The sequence below is a fragment of the Schistocerca cancellata genome, chromosome 2 (genome assembly GCF_023864275.1).
Source record: "Schistocerca cancellata isolate TAMUIC-IGC-003103 chromosome 2, iqSchCanc2.1, whole genome shotgun sequence".
Taxonomy (NCBI): Eukaryota; Metazoa; Arthropoda; class Insecta; order Orthoptera; family Acrididae; genus Schistocerca; species Schistocerca cancellata.
Window position 1 is genome coordinate 78181904 of NC_064627.1, and position 21540 is coordinate 78203443.

General features: G+C 42.7%; 1 protein-coding gene across 1 annotated transcript in view; it reads right to left on the bottom strand.

Moving 5' to 3' along the window:
• Positions 1-19196, bottom strand: part of LOC126150994 (uncharacterized) — a 31584-nt gene extending 12388 nt beyond the window's left edge. The window contains exons 1-3 of the mRNA XM_049915913.1: positions 19087-19196; positions 8517-8650; positions 8299-8425 (exon numbers count right to left, since the gene is read on the bottom strand). Coding sequence (XP_049771870.1) covers positions 8299-8425; positions 8517-8650; positions 19087-19099 — 274 coding nt within the window. The 5' untranslated portion in view covers positions 19100-19196. The remainder of the gene's footprint in view (positions 1-8298; positions 8426-8516; positions 8651-19086) is intronic.
• Between the last annotated feature and the right edge of the window lie 2344 nt (positions 19197-21540).

The following is a 21540-nucleotide window of genomic DNA, read 5'->3' on the forward strand; positions in this document are numbered from 1 at the left end:
ACATTTAATCGCCCGTGTGCTATTAACTGGCATTCATTTATAAAAAAATCAGACCAAGAATGACACGTCTTTTAAGAATCTTCAATATGACATTGCATTCAATCGGCTTAGTTTCATAATAGGCGAGGTATAACTCGAAAATAACAATTTGAAAATTCTTTAACTAACGATATGACGTTTACCGTCGCTGTGTTACAAAAAATCGTACAAATAACAGTGCATTCTTGAGAGGTTGAATGTGCTGGTGCTTGGGAACAGCATATGTGCGGACACTGAAAGATTGTAACATAAAACCCAACAAATATGCATTTCAGCTGAACTCGACAAATACAATACGGCGCCTGAAAAGATTTGCTTTCGATATAGAGAGTGTTCTTGCATCTTATTGTTTCCACCTTAGGTGGCACGCAGAACTCATTTGTGTTCCGCGTGGCGAAGTGACTTTTCAACGTGATATAGCAGGAAGTGACGTCACAAAATTCGTAGAGCGCCACGTCAGTCTTAGCTAACACGTCCGAGGTGGCGACAATTTAACTCTTGGTTGCGTCCAAGATGCAGAGTCAATGTGCAGGCAGACTGTCTGGCCTCGCCCATTCACCCTGTGAGTAGACAGGTGACGTCTCCTTCGGCAGCATCCGAACAGGCGCACGAGAGGGAGAGTTTGCTGGTTACTGGGCGCTCTAATGTTGGGTGCATCATGCAGCCTCTCACGAAAATAGCGTGCAGGACCAGAACGAAATCCAATGTACATTCGGTCTGCCGGGGACCACAGGAGGAGGACGGTTTTGAGCCCGTCCACAGTTCGCACCGGCGGCTGGTCGAAGTGATGCTCTGCTGTCATCGCTCGTACAGTGCAAATAGAGCTCATAAATTTCAGCATCGTTCCCAGGACTGATCGGGGTCCTTCGGGTTTGAGGAGAGTGAAGGGACTCAATCAAAGGCTCTTTTTATTCTGTTACGGTATTGGCTGCAGATTTCCGGAGCTGGTATTGGGGTAGAGAACTGCAGAACTCTCCTTAATAGGTCAGAGGTGCGCTACAGAAAGGAAGCAGCTACTTGGGTATCAGACTACTTGTGGAGCGTACATGGATGTTTCTCAGGCTAGATGCTAGTATGAGGTTGATGAACTTTCAGCGGTCGATACACAGAGAGCGAAATAGACTGCACACACAATTAAGACACTTCGGCTGTCAAAATTTTAACAGTAAATCGACTAACTATTTGCAGCAAAGTTTCTACATCTCCTTTCCTCCAGGAAAATTATCGCATTCAAATTATTCTCGGAACCGATAGATTCGAATACTGCCTCGGAAATGGACGTGTGTGATGTCCTTAGGTTAGTTAGGCTTAAGCAGTTCTAAGTTCTAGGGGACTGATGACCACAGATGTTTAAGTCCCATAGTGCTCAGAGCCATTTTTTGAGATGCTATATTAGGGGCAGTGTTCACTGGTGTCGGCAAAAATATGTGTCTATAGAGGTAGAAACTGAGCCTGACTGTGAAATTATACAGACGCGTGAACAGTTATAGGTGAACTCTAGTTAATTATACGATGTTTTTACCGGACGCCGGCCGGGGTGGCAGAGCGGTTCTAGACGCTACAGTTTAGAACCGCGCGACCGCTACGGTCGCAGGTTCCAATCCTGCCTCGTGCATGGATGTATGCGATGTCTTTAGGTCAGTTAGGTTTAAGTAGTTCTAAGTTCTAGGGGACTGATTACCTCAGAAGTAAAGTCCCATAGTGCTCAGAGCAATTTTTTTTTTCCGGACACCCTATTCCGTTAAGACAATTTTAGAATCATTCGAAGAAAGTCTACACTCGATAGCGCGGAATGAACAGATCATGCAATATTAATTGGAGGCGACTTAATAACCGCGTGTAGATTGGTACGTCTAGAGATTCATTGCAGGCGGTAGAGGAAGGCTGTCTTGTGATGTCCCTTTGGACAAGTTTCTCACAAACTGTCTTGAGCAGCTAGTTCGACAGCCAATACGCAAAAAAAAAAAAATTGTACGTGTAGCTACTACTATGCCCGACCTTATCTACGGCGTCAATATATAGACAGGGATTAGTGACCACGATGTCATCGTAGCGACTATGGATGCTACAGTCAATAAATCAGTCAAAGGGGCTAGGAGAATAACAAGTTAGGCAACTGAGTCTGGTCATTCAGTACTAAGCATGGGCAGATGGATATATATTTATTAATTTCCATTATTTCAAGATAGTTCATGTTCCTTCCTCTGATCTAATATTAACATTTTTCATCTCCGGAAAATGAGGTACTCTTAAATGCACTAGTTTTAAATCTTTGATCCTAAAATATTTCACTGCACCATGTATTTATCTTTGTACCTAATAATGGCGTAACAGCCTTAAAACGGTTTGTAAAATGAATAATAAATATTGTAGAACATTAAACAAGTGTTGCGTGTGTTTTAATTCAAAAAGTAAACTACATATACGAGGGCTGTCCAGAAAGTAAGTTACGATTGATCGCGAAATGAAAATCACAGTGAAAATCAGAAATGTTTCATTTGTAACAGTTAGCTACACCTTTCAGCTACTTCTCTACGTAGTCGCCGTTCTGACTCAGGCATTCGTCGTAGCGTTGTACCAACTTTCCAGTACCCTCATCATAGAAGGCAGCCGCCAGTGCTTTCCGCCAATTCTCTATGCTGGCCTAAAGCTCGTTGTCTGTGCCAAAATGTTGTCTTCATAGCCAGCGGTTCATGTGAGCAGAGATGAAAGTCAGTGGGAGACAATTACGGGCTGTACTGTCGGTAACCAAACATTTCCAATTGAAACGAATCAGGAATATCTTCATTGCCCCTGCAGAATGAGGCTGAGAATTGTCTTGAAGAAGAAACCGCACGACAGTTATGTAATGTTGGTTGCATAGCTTCAGGGGAAAATTCTCACCAGGCCCTCGTACTTGCCGGGAGACACTATTTTCTATAACATCTTTACGCGCTCACTAAGAGCTCAGGAATGAAAAGAGCGACATAATTCTACCTAGAGTCATACTAGAGGCACTGCCCAACACATCTTTGCAAAGCTTTATCGGATTTTCATAGTCGTTTCCATTTCGCGACCGATCGTAACTTACTTTCTGGATAGCCCTCGTATTTAGAACAAACGTGAAAGGAGAGCTGCTATATGCGTGTGAAACTAGGAAGATTAACATTACAACCACCAAGAGTTTGCCAGTCTTCCTCAGTCGATGTCTAAGGATAATTTTTTTAAAAATCTTTTGGCCAAAAGTTATATTCAACTAAGACCTTTAGAATCGAACTTGAGAAGAACCTATTGTCATCCAAATAGAGAGAATAAAGTGGAGCCGGTTCGGACACACCATCCGAAAAAGCCAGGATGCTCCATTGAGAGACTAGCTTTCTGCTGGGATCGACGGGGTAAAAGAGGACGAGGAAGGCCAGGGACAGCGAGGAGGTGGTGTAGGAAGGGGCCTACAGGAGGGGAACACGTTTGCACATTTTCAAATAACTTCCGGGAATTCAGCCAGGTAGCACTTTCAGCGACCGCCGATATTTCGTCGGGAGGACACCCCGCCATTTTCAAGGCAAACTGCAACGGACAGGTGACGTACATGCAAATTTAAAACCTCTGTTTTCGGACTGAAGTAGGAAAGATAACACACACACTGAACACTAGTGCCACCAAAGATGACCAAAGTCAGAGCTATCGATAGTGAGACTACGAATTCGCAGGTGAGGTAACATTGCCTCTGTCCCTCCGTTTTTTGACAAGGGAGAGAGCTGGACTCCAAACAGAGTTTAAACAGAAACCTCCATCCCTGTTAACGAGGTTAATCTCAACCGCCTCCTTAATAACACTGTCCCAATAGCTGGACGTGCATGATAATATCTCGGTGATATTATAAAACATGGGGTTACCAGTATCCAAGCAATGTTCGGCAATAGCAGATTTGGCTGCTGTAATCGTGTGTGCCGTTTATGCTCAGTACATCGATCTTCCACGGTCCAGATAGTTTGACCAATATATGCCATGCCGCAGCTACAAGGAATACGATAAACACCAGCTTACGCAGACCAAGGTCATCCTTAACAGAACTCAAAAGCGCTCTAATTTTAGATGGAGGTCGGGAAAAAAATTCGCATCGTATTTACGTAAAATACGACCGATCTTGTTGGAAGTGTTTTCTACGTAAGGCAAAAAGGCAGTAGACTTAGGTGTCGACTCAGAATTATCATCAATCGCCCGATGTACAATGGGTCGATAGCGCAATGCACGTTCAATTTGTCTATCACTATAACCATTTTGACGAAATGTAACTTCAAGTTGGGACAGCTCAGCTGGCAAAGTCTCAGCGTCAGAAACGACATGTACCCTGTGTACCAAGGTACGAAGTACCCCTTCACGCTGAGCCGGATGATGACAACTATTAGCCTGTAACTACAAGTCGGTGTGAGTACGTTTCCTGTAGACTGCATGTCCCAATGATCCATCATCCTTCCTCCTAACCAACACGTCAAGAAAGAGAAGGCAACCACCCTCTTTCATCTCCATCGTAAAACGAATGTTCGGGTGGATCGAGTTCAGATGTTCTAGAAAGGAATTCAAATTCTCCCTACCATGATGGAAAACAACAAAGGTATCGTCAACATATCTAAAGAAACAGGCGGGTTTCAAAGGCGCCGACTCCAATGCACGTTCCTCGACGTTTTCCTTAAACAAATCTGCGATCACAGGAGACAACTGACTACCCATCGCAACCCCATCTGTCTGCTCGTAATACTGGTCATTGAATAAAAGGTAAGTGGATGTCAACACATGCCGAAAGAGATTAGTTAATTCAACACCAAACATAGCCTCAATTAACCGCAACGAATCAGACAGAGGAACACGAGTGAAGAGAGAGACTAGATCGAAACTCACTAAAATATCAGAGTCATTCAACCGCAGTCCTTCCAAACGGCGTAAAAAGTCAGCGGGGTTCCTGATATAATGTTCACACCGACCTACTTGTGGGCTCAACACAGAAGCAAGATGCTCGGTTACACGATACGTCAGAGCGGCGATGTTACTCATTATTGGACGGAAAGGAACCCCTTCCTTGTGAATCTTCGGAAGACCATATAACCTAGGACGAACAGCACTATAAGTGTTAAGACTCTTGATAGTGTCCTGCGACAAACCACTTTTCTTCAAGACGCTGTTGGTCTTTCTCTCAACACTTTCTGTGGGGTCAGCATCGATTCTGCGATACGCTGAGTCAGATAGTAAATGTTTCATCTTTTGTACATAATCCTGTTTATTTAAAACAACGATGGCACTGCCCTTGTCCGCAAGTAAAATAACAATATCACGATCAACTTTGAGAGACCGTGAAGCAGCCCTCTCTGCTGCTTCTACATTACTCTTGGGTGGACGAGCCCTAGTCAACACACGGCATGCCTCCCTCGTAACCTCCTCTGCAGCATCAGCAGGTAGTTTGCAAGTTGCCTTTTCAATTGAACTAATGTAATCAACTACCGGCAAAATCTTCGGAGTGGGTGCAAAATTTAAACACTTCCCAAGCACGGATAAGGTTGCGTCGTCAAAAGATTTCTCGGGGAGATTCATCACAGAACGTCGAGATATATCATCAGACTCCGCGCGATGGAAACGTTCAAACTTTTCCAAATGCCGGGCAGTAACGGAATTGTATTCCCAGTCAGCTTGAGTCCATGAGGCACTGTGCAACCAATACCAAGTGAAATCAGATAATTCCGATGCAACCATAAAATGAAAACGATACAATTCTTTGGAAACAGAATCCAAACGTCGACGAGTAAAACGAATCCTTTCACGAAGAAGAGCCAAGCCAGCACGTTGCTTGATGCGACTGGCGGCAGGAGAATTAATATGGTGCACAACCTTGGCAAATGTTGGGACATGATTTTCGTCACGACACCTCAATAAAAACGACAAAGCACATTGAAATCTAACTCGACAGCTCCGAAGTTTATCCAACTTACGTAAACACCGATACATTTCCTCCCCGTAGAGGAAAACAGTGCGAGACCTTAGTTTCTCCTGGCGTATACAACTTACAAATAACTTCCGGGAATTCAGCCAGGTAACACTTTCAGCGACCGCCGATCGTTGTAGCTGCGGCATGGCATATATTGGTCAAACTATCAGGACCGTGGAGGACCGATACACTGAGCATAAGCGGCATACACGATTACAGTAGCCAAGTAGATCAGCTATTGCCGAACATTGCTTAGATACTGGCCATCCAATGTTATTATATAACACCGAGATATTGGCATGCACATCCAGCTATTGGGACAGTGTTATTAAGAAGGCAGTTCAGATTAAATTAGCGAGCAACCTGGTTACGTGGGATGGGGGTTTTTGTTTAAACTCTGGAATCCGGCTCTCTCCCTTGTCAAGAAACAGAGTCAGTGCTACGTCACCTGCGAATTCGTAGTCTCACTATCGATAGCTCTGACTTTGGTCATCTTTGGTGGCACTAGTGTTCAGTGTGTGTGTTATCTTTCCTGCTTCAGTCCAAGTACCGAGGTTTTAAACTTGCATGTACGTCGCCTGTCCGTTGCAGTTTGCCTTGAAAATGGCGGGGGGTTCTCCTGCCGAAATATCGGCGGTCGCTGAAACTGTTACCTTGCTGAATTCCTGAAAGTTGTATACGCCAGGAGAAACTCAGGTCCCACACGTTTGCACAGTTTGTGAACCTTGTCCGAAATCGAGTGTGCTCTCGCATCTTCGTCGAAGTCCTATACTCTGCATGCGATCGACCGAAAATAGGTCACTGTGGAGCATTCTGAAAAAAAAAGAAAAAACGTATTCTCGAGATGTCTGAAGACATACCTGTGCGATATTAGCTGAGTTCGAGAGCCATAACTACGAATCACAGAATGCTGTTGGCACAGATATAGTTTGCAATATTCGTGCTCGGATGTACAATTTCTGGAGCTGCTTGACGAAATTTGAGCGCTCCCTAATGAGGACTGTAAGCACTGTGAAGATTAATAATAATGGACGCAACAGTTGTGTTCAATATATGGAAATACACTCGCTAAGACATCGATCGCAGGTGTGAAATAAATTCATGTGCGACATTAGTCAGTAGTGCAATAAAACATGTTTCAGACAAGAAACTGAAGTGAAAGATCGAATACTGTAAGAGACAAGCCACTAGTCAAAATAGTTTCGATAAGCTCATATTTCCGAAAAATATATTTATTTAATTTTATAAATGTCTGGGGTTTGTACTGTGTGCTTTATATGTAGCCTGACATTTATACAACTGGATATGTACGTTGTAGCACAAAAATCACAATTTTAATTTATTTATAAATTTTGTTCCTCTTATTTTATTACTATGGAGCTGATAAATCAAGCAAATATTTCTTTTGACGTATGCATCTGTAATTCCAGAATTTACTAACAGTTGTAAATGTAAATTGTTTTTCATGTATTAGTAATTAAACAATTTCAGATCAAATCTAGTAATCTCAGTTTCTTTGAACATGTTTATCCTTCCTAAAAACTGATTATTGCACACACCTGTATTACTCAAAAATTTGTTACACGACTGGTTGCAGTCGTTACCACACCTTTGACGACGTGTTCTATTCTAAAGGTCGCTTGTTAACGCAGTTCTCTCATGTGGCTGGTCACTGAAGTCGGAGGAGGTTTTGTTGACTACTACATTTACAGTTTTCGTTTATGATGATGCGATGTACTTTATTTTGGTTTTCTGTTGTGTTGCAGAGAACAAAAGATGGTTTGTTAATAAATATAACGGGTTGTGTCGTAAATTTTTCAGTAATATAGCTGTGTACATATCCTAAAAACTGTCAACCATCATCTCCTCAAAATAATGCATATTTTACTTTACCAGATTGCTATATTTATAATCAGAGGAAGGGCATGGTAGATGAAGCTCTCTAAGCAGTTTGTTCAAGAAGCTTCAGCCCTCACGAGTGTAATCAGTTGCGAGTGGCTGTCTGTTCTCCAATAGGCTTATGCTCACGACCAGAACAAGAAATTTTATACAAACTGTGTAAGAGCGCTGGTGTATTTACACATGTGGAACAGAGCTGCAAAGTAAGGCCAAAATATGTCAATAGATATGAGAATTGAATTGTAGGTTGTAACTATAAATAACACGATAATGAGAAACACACTTTTGTGCAGACAACTACACGCGGCAAATTAATTTAATAATAGTTATTTTTATTAAAAATGTGTATAATACTTTATTGTTTAAAGAGCGTTGGCGATCATAAACAGCTGAGTTTCTCTTACCTGTCGTCACCACCTCTGTCTCCTGACTGTGATGCGCTATTATAATATGATTCGTGACCTCCATATCGTATTTCGAACAGACGCCTGCTTTGTGGCCATCATGATCTGGACTGCATGTAACGGTTGTCTGTAAATGGAACAGATGAATTGGAATAGTCTAGAGCTATTAATTTCACCTTACTATTAACTTTAATCTGACAATACATTACATCACTTACTTTGACAATTACTGCGGGTTTCCCATAAGGATAAGTTGTTTCTGTAGTACACGGTGTCTGATGTGCCAACGTTGGAAATATCGGAATCGCAACTGTTAGAGCTAATGCAAATACTCCAGCATTCAGCACAAACGCTGAAAAAGAAAGTGATAGCAAGTGAAGGACTCTTAACAGTACCGCTGATTTGGGCAGAGTGCATTCAGAACTTATATATTTGAGTAAATACAGGGTCTTCATAGTACAGAACCAGCAGGTGTGTGAACTGATCGAAGAGCAGAAGAATCTGACTCTGGAGACAGTGCCTTGTTCCAGTTACTTCGACTACTGCAGCATCCATCAAGATGAGGAACGCATAATTAGTGATTTCTGCCGTGCTGTAGATGCCCTCAGCAAGATGTGGATAATCTCTCGCAGTCCCTACATCCTGTACATTCAATGTTCAATGCCATTAAGAAAGGAACTTCTTGTAGGTAAACGCTGTACATTTATGTACAGAATACAGAATACAAGCATCACAACAATGTTAATCTCTTCAAATTCATGTGTTGCCCTATATCATGTTTCGGCAGAGACCTCTACACGTACCATTACGACTGGCACTGTAGAGACAGTACAGGACGTCTTCAAATGTAGCTATTATTGTTTGGCAGCCCAAGGGAAAATGTTAATAATTTTAGTTGTTAAAACAGTTCTTAATTCCGACAAAAGAAATTCACTCTTTCGTGAAAGTGGTCATCGAAAAGTTGCGAATCTGTTTCACTTTCACTTTCGCCGTCTTATTTGATCGGGCACAGGTTGTCAAACGATAAATAAAAAATTCAAAACGATAGATATACTGCTCGCACCAGAACGAAAAATGCTCCTAACATAGCACACGAAAGACGAATGAGTCCTGGCCAGAGTTAGGGGTGTAAAAAAGAGGAACTAGCATCTCATCTTGTCTGATAGTTGCAAAGATATTTAAATCAATAAATTTTGACGTATTCGCGCTTTTTTACTTGTTGACATGAATACCCATGTCATGTAATAATATGCATCATGTCAAGTAGTGTAACATATACGTTATGTCTTGTCGTATAACATAACACATTCCATCCTGTCTTCCAACATGGCTTTTGTCATGTAGTGCAATATGACATGTGTCAATAATGCTTAGGGTGCATGTATCCTCATCCGGGATACTACCTATTGTAGATGCATCCCATTCTCTGGAAGCATATAAATTTTTGTCTATTTGCTCTTACACACCTAACCATACATTTAACGGGGGATGGGTCTAAGAGAGTTCACTGCGGTGGGGAAGTAGGATTAAAACTTTAAAAAGCGCGAATGTGTTAAAATTTTCTGTTTAAATGAATTCGAAGCTGTCAGATAAGTCGAAGGACCAATTCCCTTCATCCATAACTGTGCCCAGGACATATTAGCCTTTTTCCGCTACAATTTTTCATTCTGGTTTCCAATTTTCCCAACGATATTTTTGACGTTAGGCTGCCATATCTTGGCAACCGAAGTAGAGATTTGTTGACTCGGGCGAAGACTGATCTGGTGTAGGTTTCTTTATTGTCTTCCGAACAATGTTGCTTACATCGTGGCAATGGATATAGCTTTCACAAAATAACAGAACGACCACAAATTACATGTATTTGTCGAGCTTCTTACAAAAGTTGAACCGAATCGCAAAAGTCTGAAACGTAGATCTGTTTTTTGCACTTATAATCCGAATTAATCTAGATATTTTAAAACGAGTTTGCTATTATATCGTAATACTTTATTATTTATTTGATTCACTCTAAACTGTTTCTGTTCATTTAGCTCTACGTTAAGACTTCGTATGTCTACAACGGGCAGAGATTATGCGATAAACGAAATAGTTTCGACTTTATCCATTTCTCTATCTTAGTGGTTCAAATGGCTCTGATCACTATGGGACTTAACATCTGTGGTCATCAGTCCCCTAGAACTTAGAACTACTTAAACCTAACTAACCTAAGGACATTACACACATCCATGCCCGAGGCAGGATTCGAACCTGCGACCGTAGCGGTCACGCGGATCCAGACTGAAGTGCCTAGAACCGCACGGCCACACCGGCCGGCCTCTCTACCTTAGTGCAAGGTCATAACTTATTTGTACAAGTTTAAAGTAGTCCATAGAAGTGGCGCTCTTCAAAAACCTCCAAGAAAACAGTATTTCTGAACGTAATATCGAAACAACCACGACACTTTCAAACGGATAAAACTTGTCTTAAGGCGAAAGTGGGCCAAATTTCAAACATCACTCTCACTCCAGTCCAGCGTTATTTATGGGTGACGGTTTTTAAACGTAATATTCGAAAGAGGATGGCTGTTTTTGCATGTAAAATCCGAACGGTGCCCGTAGAAATTGTGTCATTAGCTGAGCAATAATTTCAGCCCAATTAAAATCTTTTGCAACAGGAATTAATCGCGCTGTAACTGTACTATTTGTTCTGCGTTGCTAAAATTAATTTCACAACAGCCACCAACAAGCAAAAGCTACAACGGAAACAGAAGCCATTCACGCCGTACGACTGGTAGTACACATTGTAACAGCATATAGAGGGTGTTACAAAAAGGTACGGCCAAACTTTCAGGAAACATTCCTCACACACAAAGAAAGAAAATATGTTATGTGGATATGTGTCCGGAAACGTTTACTTTCCATGTTAGAGCTCATTTTATTACTTCTCTTCAAATCACATTAATCATGGAATGGAAACATACAGCAACAGAACGTTCCAACGTGACTTCAAACACTTTGTTACAGGAAATGTTCAAAATGTCCTCCGTTAGAGAGGATACATGCATCCACCCTCTGTCGCATGGAATCCCTGATGCGCTGATGCAGCCCTGGAGAATGGCGTATTGTATCACAGCCGTCCACAATACGAGCACGAAGAGTCTCTACATTTGGTTCCGGGGTTGCGTAGACAAGAGCTTTCAAATGCCCCCATAAATGTAAGTCAAGAGGGTTGAGGTCAGGAGGGCGTGGAGGCCATGGAATTGGTCCGCCCTGTACCAATCCATCGGTCACCGAATCTGTTGTTGAGAAGCGTACGAACACTTCGACTGAAATGTGCAGGAGCTCCATCGTGCATGAACCACATGTTGTGTCGTACTTGTAAAGGCACATAATCTAGCAGTACAGGTAGAGTATCCCGTATGAAATCGTGATAACGTGCTCCATTGAGCGTACGTGGAAGAACATGGGGCCCAATCGAGGCATCACCAACAATGCCTGCCCAAACGTTCACAGAAAATCTGTGTTGATGACGTAATTGCACAATTACGTGCGGATTCTCGTCAGCCCACACATGTTGATTGTGAAAATTTACAATCTGATCACGTTGGAATGAAGCCTCATCCGTAAAGAGAACATTTGCACTGAAATGAGGAATGACACATTGTTGGATGAACCATTCGCAGAAGTGTACCCGTTGAGGCCAATCAGCTGCTGATAGTGCCTGCACACGCTGTACATGGTACGGAAACAACTGGTTCTCCTGTAGCACTCTCCATACAGTGACGTGGTCAACATTACCTTGTACAGCAGCAACTTCTCTGACGCTGACATTAGGGTTATCGTCAACTGCACGAAGAATTGCCTCGTCCATTGTAGGTGTCCTCGTCGTTCTAGGTCTTCTCCAGTCACGAGTCATATGCTGGAATGTTCCGTGCTCCTAAGACGCCGATCAATTGCTTCGAACGTCTTCCTGTCTGGACACCTTCGTTCTGGAAATCTGTCTCGACACAAACGTACCGCACCACGGCTATTGCCCCGTGCTAATCCATACATCAAATGGGCATCTGCTAACTCCGCATTTGTAAACATTGCACTGACTGCAAAACCACGTTCGTGTTGAACACTAATCTGTTGATGCTACGTAGTGATGTGCTTGATGCTAGTACTGTAGAGCGATGAGTCGCATGTCAACACAATCACCGAAGTCTACATTACCTTCCTTCAATTGGGCCAAGTGGCGGTGAATCGAGGAAGTACAGTACATACTGACGAAACTAAAATGAGCTCTAACATGGAAATTAAGCGTTTCCGGACACATGTCCACATAACATCTTTTCTTTATTTGTGTGTGAGGAAGGTTTCCTGAAAGTTTGGCCGTACCTTTTTGTAACACCCTGTATACTCATGGATAATAACACCATGGCACAAACAACATAGGCTAGCGACAAACAAGAAATAAAAAATGTTTAACATTATCAATATGCATTCCAAAAACCAAAGAAACACCCTAAGACCAGCCTTGTAGACCCAATGGTATCGACCGGCCTCCGTGTCATCCTCAACCCAGAGGCCATCACTGGATACGGAGGGGCCCGTGGTCAGCACGCTGCTCTCCCAGTCGCTATCAGTTTTCGTGACTGGTGCTGCTACGTCTCAGTGAAGGAGCTCCTCAACAGACTGGCCTCACAAGGTCTGAGTGGGCCCCGTTTTGCAACAGCACTCGGCGGTGACCCGTCCAAGTGCTAACCAAGCCAGACAGGTCTTTTTCGTTGAGCCGACTGGAAACGGTGTTACCACTGCGGTAAGGACGTACGAGGGCAGTTCAATAAGTAATGCAACACATTTTTTTTCTGAAACAGGGGTTGTTTTATTCAGCATTGAAATACACCAGGTTATTCCCCAATCTTTTAGCTACACAACACTATTTTTCAACGTAATCTCCATTCAATGCTACGGCCTTACGCCACCTTGAAATGAGGGCCTGTATGCCTGCACGGTACCATTCCACTGGTCGATGTCGGAGCCAACGTCGTACTGCATCAATAACTTCTTCATCATTCGAATAGTGCCTCCCACGGTTTGCGTCCTTCATTGGGCCAAACATATGGAGATCCGACGGTGCGAGATTGGGGCTGTAGGGTGCATGAGGAAGAACAGTCCACTAAATTTTTGTGAGCTCCTCTCGGGTGCGAAGACTTGTGTGAGGTCTTGCGTTGTCATGAAGAAGGAGAAGTTCGTTCAGATTTTTGTGCCTATGAACACGCTGAAGTCGTTTCTTCAATTTCTGAAGAGTAGCACAATACACTTCAGAGTTGATCGTTTGACCATGGAGAAGGACATCGAACAGAATAACCCCTTCAGCGTCCCAGAAGACTGTAACCATGACTTTACCGGCTGAGGGTATAGCTTTAAACTTTTTATTGGTAGGGGAGTGGGTGTGGCGCCACTCCATTGATTGCCGTTTTGTTTCAGGTTCGAAGTGATGAACCCATGTTTCATCGCCTGCAACAATCTTTGACAAGAAATTGTCACCCTCAGCCACATGACGAGCAAGCAATTCCGCACAGATGGTTCTCCTTTGCTCTTTACGGTGTTCGGTTAGACAACGAGGGACCCAGCGGGAACAAACCTTTGAATATCCCAACTGGTGAACAATTGTGACAGCACTACCAACAGAGATGTCAAGTTCAGCACTGAGTTTTTTGATGGTGATCCGTCGATCATCTCTAACGAGCGTGTTCGCACAGCTGTGCACGGCCGGCCCGCACGCAAGAGATCAGACAGTCTTGCTTGACCTTGCGGCGATGATGACACACGCTTTGCCCAACGACTCACCGTGCTTTTGTCCACTGCCAGATCACCGTAGACATTCTGCAAGCGCCTATGAATATCTGAGATGCCCTGGTTTTCCGCCAAAAGAAACTCGATCACTGCCCATTGTTTGCAACGCACATCCGTTACAGACGCCATTTAGCAGCTCCGTACAGCGCTGCCACCTGTCGGAAGTCAATGAAACTATACGAGATGAAGCGGGAATGTTTGAAAATATTCCACAAGAAATTTCCGGTTTTTTCAACCAAAATTGGCCGAGGAAAAAAAATGTGTTGCATTACTTATTGAACTGCCCTCGTACATTCCAACCAACTCAAAAACTATTACAAATAAATATCTACCCAACTGACAATTGTCAAATAAAGTTTAAAAAGCATAACAACACTCCTTTTGTAATAACCATAATCAACATAACATACATAAGAATATAAACCTTATCAATCAGTATTAACTACAGGATTTCTGGCACCCACCTCGCGAGAGAAGTGTTTCAACAATAAGTCAAGTAAAAGATCCCACGTGGCCTGCCTTGCGTTTTCGAATTAGGTTCCCCGCCGATCAGTCGTTTCAATGTCTCCTCGTGACACAGCAGCATAAAATCATCACCGCCACGGGAATGAGACAGCTTACGCATTTTCATGGAGTTTTCGAGTTTAATATATTCCGGCAATAGACCGTACTTCGGAAAGGAAAGTTAATGTGCTCGGGTGTCACGCATCTCCTCCATTTCCATGTGTTAAGTACGCCGCCAAAATATGACATCATTACACAACGGTTCAAAGACGAACGCCCGACAGCGGACGCTTCGGTTGACTAGCAACGGTTCTACTCCCGGCTACGCATATTCCATTCGCTTGAGAGCTTCACTAGTCGTCTACACTCATTTCTCAGAATGCCCGGTCTCCTCCAGAAACAGGCACGTCTCTTGGAGTAGCATTTTCAGGAAAGCATCAAGAAAATCTTGACATCGCTCGGGATCAGACGAGACTCTTAACAGTTCAGTGAGGCGAATAAGTGGGCCCGCCCCGGCTGAAACATCCGACTCGTTGGCGAGCGCGAGATCCCAGTGCGTATTTACAGGTTCTCTCTCCGTTTAGGACCTCTGCCTGTAGCTCTCGTAAATAACACAACGCATTTACGTTAGTAACTTAAAACCTTAACCCGATAACGGCGTAACGTACGGAAACGTATTAGGCACACTGACTACTATACAAGTAGGTCGCCCGCGGCTCCGACTAGCCATCGCAGTCGAAACATAAAAAAATATGGAGCAAACAGCTGGAACTGGTCGTTCGTAACATGCAGTAAAAAGCATTTAGCGAATAGCGAGGTTATAAGTAATTTGAATTGATAAGTGCAAATGGTCGTTTTAACTTTGTGATATAAACCACTGGTTAAGCAAATAGGTAAGTTACAAAACATTTGAAAACAATCTGTTGACAAGAGAGAGCTGCTCATTCAGCAGATCTTTGGAGCCATGACGGGTATGCTTATAAATTCCAATCTCTTCTAGAATATTCATTTTGCACCCTTTATCCACAATGTGCAAGATTTACATATTCAGTAACGAAAGCAGTGGGTGTAAGTGCTTTTCAGCTTTAAAATGTTGTACAGAGTTGACTTGTAAGACTTCTCGAGTTCTTTACTCAATAAATGTTCACGGAACTGAGTCGTAAACGCCCTTCCTGTTTGTCCTATATAAAAGCTTAAAAAAGTACGACTTCAGTGGGGCGTTCACCAATAATAATCTCACTAATCTTTTTATACGTAACGAGAGACATCATATTGATAAATATCTACAATTAGGGGTATACAAAGTTCAGCGCAGCGTATGCCCAAGCTTTTATATAAGACAAATAGAAAGAGCATTTAAGACTCGGTTCTGTGATTATCAATCGAATATAGACGGCGAGAATGCTTATAATCAACGTCTGAAGAAAATCTTAAAGTTGAAAAGGACTTACCCCACCGCTTTCGTTACTTAATGTGGAAATCATGCACATAATGGATACAAGGTGCAAAACGAATTTTTAGAAAAGAGAGAAATGTGTAAGCATTCTCTTCCTGGCTACAAAGATCATTTAGCAAATGATCAGCTTTCTCTTGGAGACAGATTGTCTTTTGATTGTATTTCCTCTCTTTTCAAATGATTTGTAGCTTGTTTGCTTAACCAATGGTTTATATCACATAGTTAAAACGACCATTTGTACCTCTGGATTTAAATATCTTGTAACCTCGATATGCTTTTTACTGAATGTTAAGAACTACCATTCATATGTGTCTCCTCATGATGTCTTAATGATTTTAATGTAATTCATTTTGATGTGTCTTTTAAATGGTTTAACTGTGATGGCTAGTCGGAGCTGCGAGTCACCTACTTGCATAGTGGTCAGTATGTCTAATACATTTTCCTACGTTACGCCGTAATCTGTCTGAAGCTTTAAGCTACAAACGTAGATGTGCTGTGTTGTAGCTATTGTTTAGAAAAGCCCTAGGTAGGTGCCCTAAACGGAAATACGACTAGTAAAAACTGTAACATTTTCTAGGTTTAATAATGTTTTGTTTAGGCTTGGTGTACATTTTTTAAAGGTCTTCAGGGACTGACAGACATTACGCGTTACAAAAGAACATAATTTCAGTCCTAATACTGAATACACGGATTTCAGATTTTATTCCTATTCGCTCAACCCATTTCATACACTTTGTTATACAGGAAAGAAAAGTTTCCGTACATGAGTTCTTACTTGAACATTATAAGCTAAATAGGATTCGAATTCTCTTCTTCTTGACGGATATTAGGTTTAGAATTATTAGACAATCATCACGTAAAAATATCCTCATTTCACTATGCGAATATCATTAGAGTAAACCGTAAGTTGTGCACTTTCACTTTTAAATACTACATTGTTGTGCCACCAACCGAAGGGAGAGAACATTGAAAAGGAATCGAAATTTGGCCTTCACGAATACAGTTGCACCTCTGACACATGTAACGTTTAATGGAGTTTTCAAATGTATTTTATGGAGTGTTTTAAAGACGTTACATAGGACTTTACTTCTGGACAAAATTTATTACTGTAATGTTGAAGAAATGCTTTGGGCTGACTAGATGAGATATTAAGCACATTCTTTAAAATATTTAAAAGGACTTCTAGAACAAGTTCCGTTTACTGAATAAAAATTTCAAGCAACTTGCAAATATAATTTCCTCTAATGTGTTGCAAACCATGCAACCTATAAACTGTTACTTGTAATACTTTTATTGTCTTCACATTTTTGAGTGAATCTCCAAGGATTACGATTTCAATAACATTGTCTTGGACACAGCAAAGAGGACGTAAGTGAAGATCGGAAGAGACGTACGATACTATGAGTTGGATTTGATAGACTAGCGCAAGACCCAAACAAAGGCAATGGAATGGACGAAATTCCCTAAACGTTACTGAGATGTTAGGGAGGGTCAACTATGAGCAAATTTTTCCTCCTGGTGTGGAGGCAGCGAAATAGACACAGACTTCAAGAAGAATGTAATAAAATTGCAATTCCAAACAAGGCGGGTACTGACAGGTACGAATACACTGACACGCTTTATTTACAGAAGAGTCGAAATACTAGTAGAATCCGCCACAAATAGCATTTGTAGATACAGAGAAAACTTTTGGCAATGTTGACTGTTCTACATTATTTGACATTCAGAAGACAGTAGGGATAAAATATAGTGAGTGAAAGTTTATCTCCAACTTGTGCAGTAACCAGACTGCAGTTATAAGAGATGAAAACTATGAAAGGGAATCAGCAGTTGGGATAGTTGTGCGACAGTGTTCTAATCTATCCCCGGTGCTACTCAGTCTGCACACTGAGTAGACTGTCAAAGAAAATAAGGAGAATTTTTGAAAGGAACTTTAAGGTCATTGGGGGAAGTAAAATCTTCTTGACTTGATGATGAAATCGTAATTATGTCAGAGACAATAAAGTACTTTTAAGACCAGTTGAACGGAATGAATTTTGTCCTGGAAATGGGTTAAAAGATTGACACGAACAAAAGTAGGACAGGGATTATGGAATGTGATGAAATTACATCAGTCGACACTGAGGAAATTCGCATATCAAACGCTGTAGGTAGTCGTTGAGTTTTGCTTTTTGGACAACAAAATAAGTTACATTAGTTTAGGCAGAGAGAATATAAAATGCAGACTGGAAATAACAATAAAAGTGTAGCTGACAAAGATAAATTTGTCAAAATAGAATAGAAATGTAAATGATAGGAATTATTTTATGGAGGTATCTGTGCCGAGTGTAACATTGTACAGATGTGAAGTATGGCCGATAAACAGCGCAAGCAATATTAAAATATTTTGTAACGTGGTGCTACAGAATAATGCTGAAGAAAAATGGACAGACTAAATAACTACTTATATACTGAATCCAACTCGGGAGAAAAGAAATTTATGGCATAACCTTATTAAAAGAAAGTACCAGTTGTAGGATGAGGGATCAAGGAATCATCACTTTGGAAGCAGAGAGACGAGAAGGATACCGAGCGAGGTGGCGCAGTGGCTAGCACACTGGACTCGCATTTGGGAGGACGACGGTTCAGTCCCGCGTCCGGCCGTCCTCATTTAGGTTTTCCGTGATTTTCCTAAATCGCTCCAGGGAAATGCCGGGATGGTCCCTTTGAAAGGGGACGGCCGACTTCCTTTCCCGTCCCCCAATCCGATGAGACAGATGACCTCCAACGAGAGGGGTGGGGGGAGGATTGGGGTCGTAAAAGTTGGAGACGGAGGCTGTGGTTCTAATAAAGTAAGACAGTAAGTAGGTTGAGGTGTGTGCAGGCTGCAGTAGCTATTCTGGAGTATAGGGAATTGCACAGGGTAGACAAGCGTTAAGATATGCATCCAACCAGTCTTCGAACAGAGCAACACTAACACAAAAGCTGCATAAATATACACCTCCAAATACCGCCGGTAACGCACTGTACCTGTGGACGCCATGTCGTGGCGCTGGAGTCAGCGGAAGACTGGATTCTGAATTGCAGAGACAGCTGTAGGGTCAGCTCTCGCCACTTTCGGCACTGCTGGTTGCTGTAACACTCTTTGTGGCAGACGGGATAGCGTAATCTGAGCGACCACGTCTCTCCCAAAGCCCGCACAGTTACGCAATTTATCGCTGCCAGGCTCTACGAACAATTAGTTAGTAATGCATCCGGTCTGGGCACAGTAAGGATGCCGCTGATGACTTCGTAGAATACTAAACAAGTAAAAAAAAAACAAAATAGAATCAAAGACATCGCATCTCTGACGCCGCTACGGCGATTGATTATGCAAATCGAAAAGCTCGTCACCGACAACAAAATAATTCCGCTCTGCTCACGATAATGAAGCGAGCACGCTTTCTCAGCTACCACTCTGCACTTAAAGGAGAAACTGAAGAATCAATGATCCTCTTCCTGATCAAATGACTACGATAACAGAAAAAATGACGTGACTTAACACACATGCAGATCGTCGAGAGAGTAAGGTGAAAGATCAGCGCCGAGGGAGCATTTACCAAAGCAGCAACGAAACCAGAGTTTTTCTGTGCTCCACAAAGAATGCTGCGAATACACTGCAGACGCCTGGAGTGTGAATTTTGTTGAGAGAAGGTGATGTACTGGTGCACACCTAACGGAACACGAGACTCATCTGAGGCAAGAACGTCACAGCAAGCAACCTGTGACAGAACACCTTAACTAGTGCGGTGAAACTAGAGGCGCGTACAATAAGTAATACAACACATTCTTTCTGAAAGCGGGTTTGTTTCATTCAGGGTTCCAATAGACCATATTATTAACCACTCTTACGGTTACAAAACCCTGATTTTCTACATAATCTCCGTTCAATGTGACGGCCTTACGCCGGCTTTCTGGGAGAGCCCGTATTTTCGCTTGGTAGAACTATAAGGGTCGACGTCGGAGCGGACATCTTGCTGTATCAATTACCTCTTCAACATGCACGTACAGCTTCCAGCAGTGTGTGTGCTTCATTGGGTCAAACAGATGGAGGTCGGAAGGTGCGAGATCTGGACTCTAGGGTGAATGAGGGAAAACAGTCCAATGAAATTCTGTGAGCTCCTGTCGAATGTACCGTCTTGTCTCAGGAGTTGCGTTGTGATTGAGAAATGAGAAGTTCATTTGCATTTTTGTGGAGGCGAGCACGCTGATATCGTGTCTTCAGTTTCCTGGGTATTGCATCGTGAGGGAGGACATCAAACAGAATGACGCCTTCGGAATTCGAGAAGATCGTCGCGATGACTTTACCAGCTCAGGGAGCCGTTTTAAACTTTTTCTGCGCAGCAGAGATGGTGTGACACCACTCCATGAATTAAACCTTTGTTATTGTGCAGAAGTAATGAAACGTCGTTTCATTGCCTGTGACGATGTTCGACAAATAATTATCACGATCACCGTCGTAACATACTAGCAATTCCGCACAGATCGTCCTTCGTTGATTTTTATTGTCATCTGCTAGGGGGCGACGAATGCAGCGGACATACACCTTAGAGTACCCCAAATAGCGGAAAAGTGCGTCAGCGCTACCAATAGAGAGCCGTTTTTTTTTTTTTTTTAAACGGCTTCTTGATTGTCATTTTCAGAGCTTACAAACAAGGTAGGCCGGCAGCACCCTATTTATACTGCTCTTCGGCCATAGAAAAGACATACCGTACAACAGGAATACAGAAAAACAAACATATATGGAAAGCAAAAACGGGAGACACATAATAAAATAAACAAAGTCGTTTACTGACGCACTGCTCGGATAAAAAAAAGAAAAAAAGAAACAAAGGTTCAACACTGCACACAGCGGAGAATACAGAATGTCACACGGGAACGGAGGAGCTCCAACGGACAGACACTGATGTACGAAAAACACGAGCACCGCGGCGACGATCTCCAGTGCACGAAGATGCACTGTTCACACAAAAAATACGAGGGCCTGCCAGAGGGATGAGGTGAGGGTAGGAGGGAGAGGGGGAGGGGGTTGATGCCAGAGGGAGAGGAGAAGAAAGGGGGAGGGGAGAGGGTAGGGGTATGTGTGGATGCCTGGGTTCAAAATGGGACTTAACTTCTGAGGTCATCAGTCCCCTAGAACTTAGAGCTACTGAAACCTAATTAACCTAAGGACATCATACACATCCATGCCCGAGGCAGGATTCCAACCTGCGACCGTAGCGGTCGCGCGGTTCCAGACTGTAGCGCCTAGAATCTCTCAGCCACTCTGTCCGGCGGAAGCCTGGGGAGTGGAGGAGGGGAGGGAGGGAGGAAGAGAAGAGGGAGAGAAGGGAAAGAGGATGCCCTAGAGGAAAAATACTGGGGGAGGAAGGGGAGTTCAAAGTTGGTAGGAGGGGTAGATGGAGGGGATGACGGCATCATCGAGATGGCGGAAGGCACCTTGGG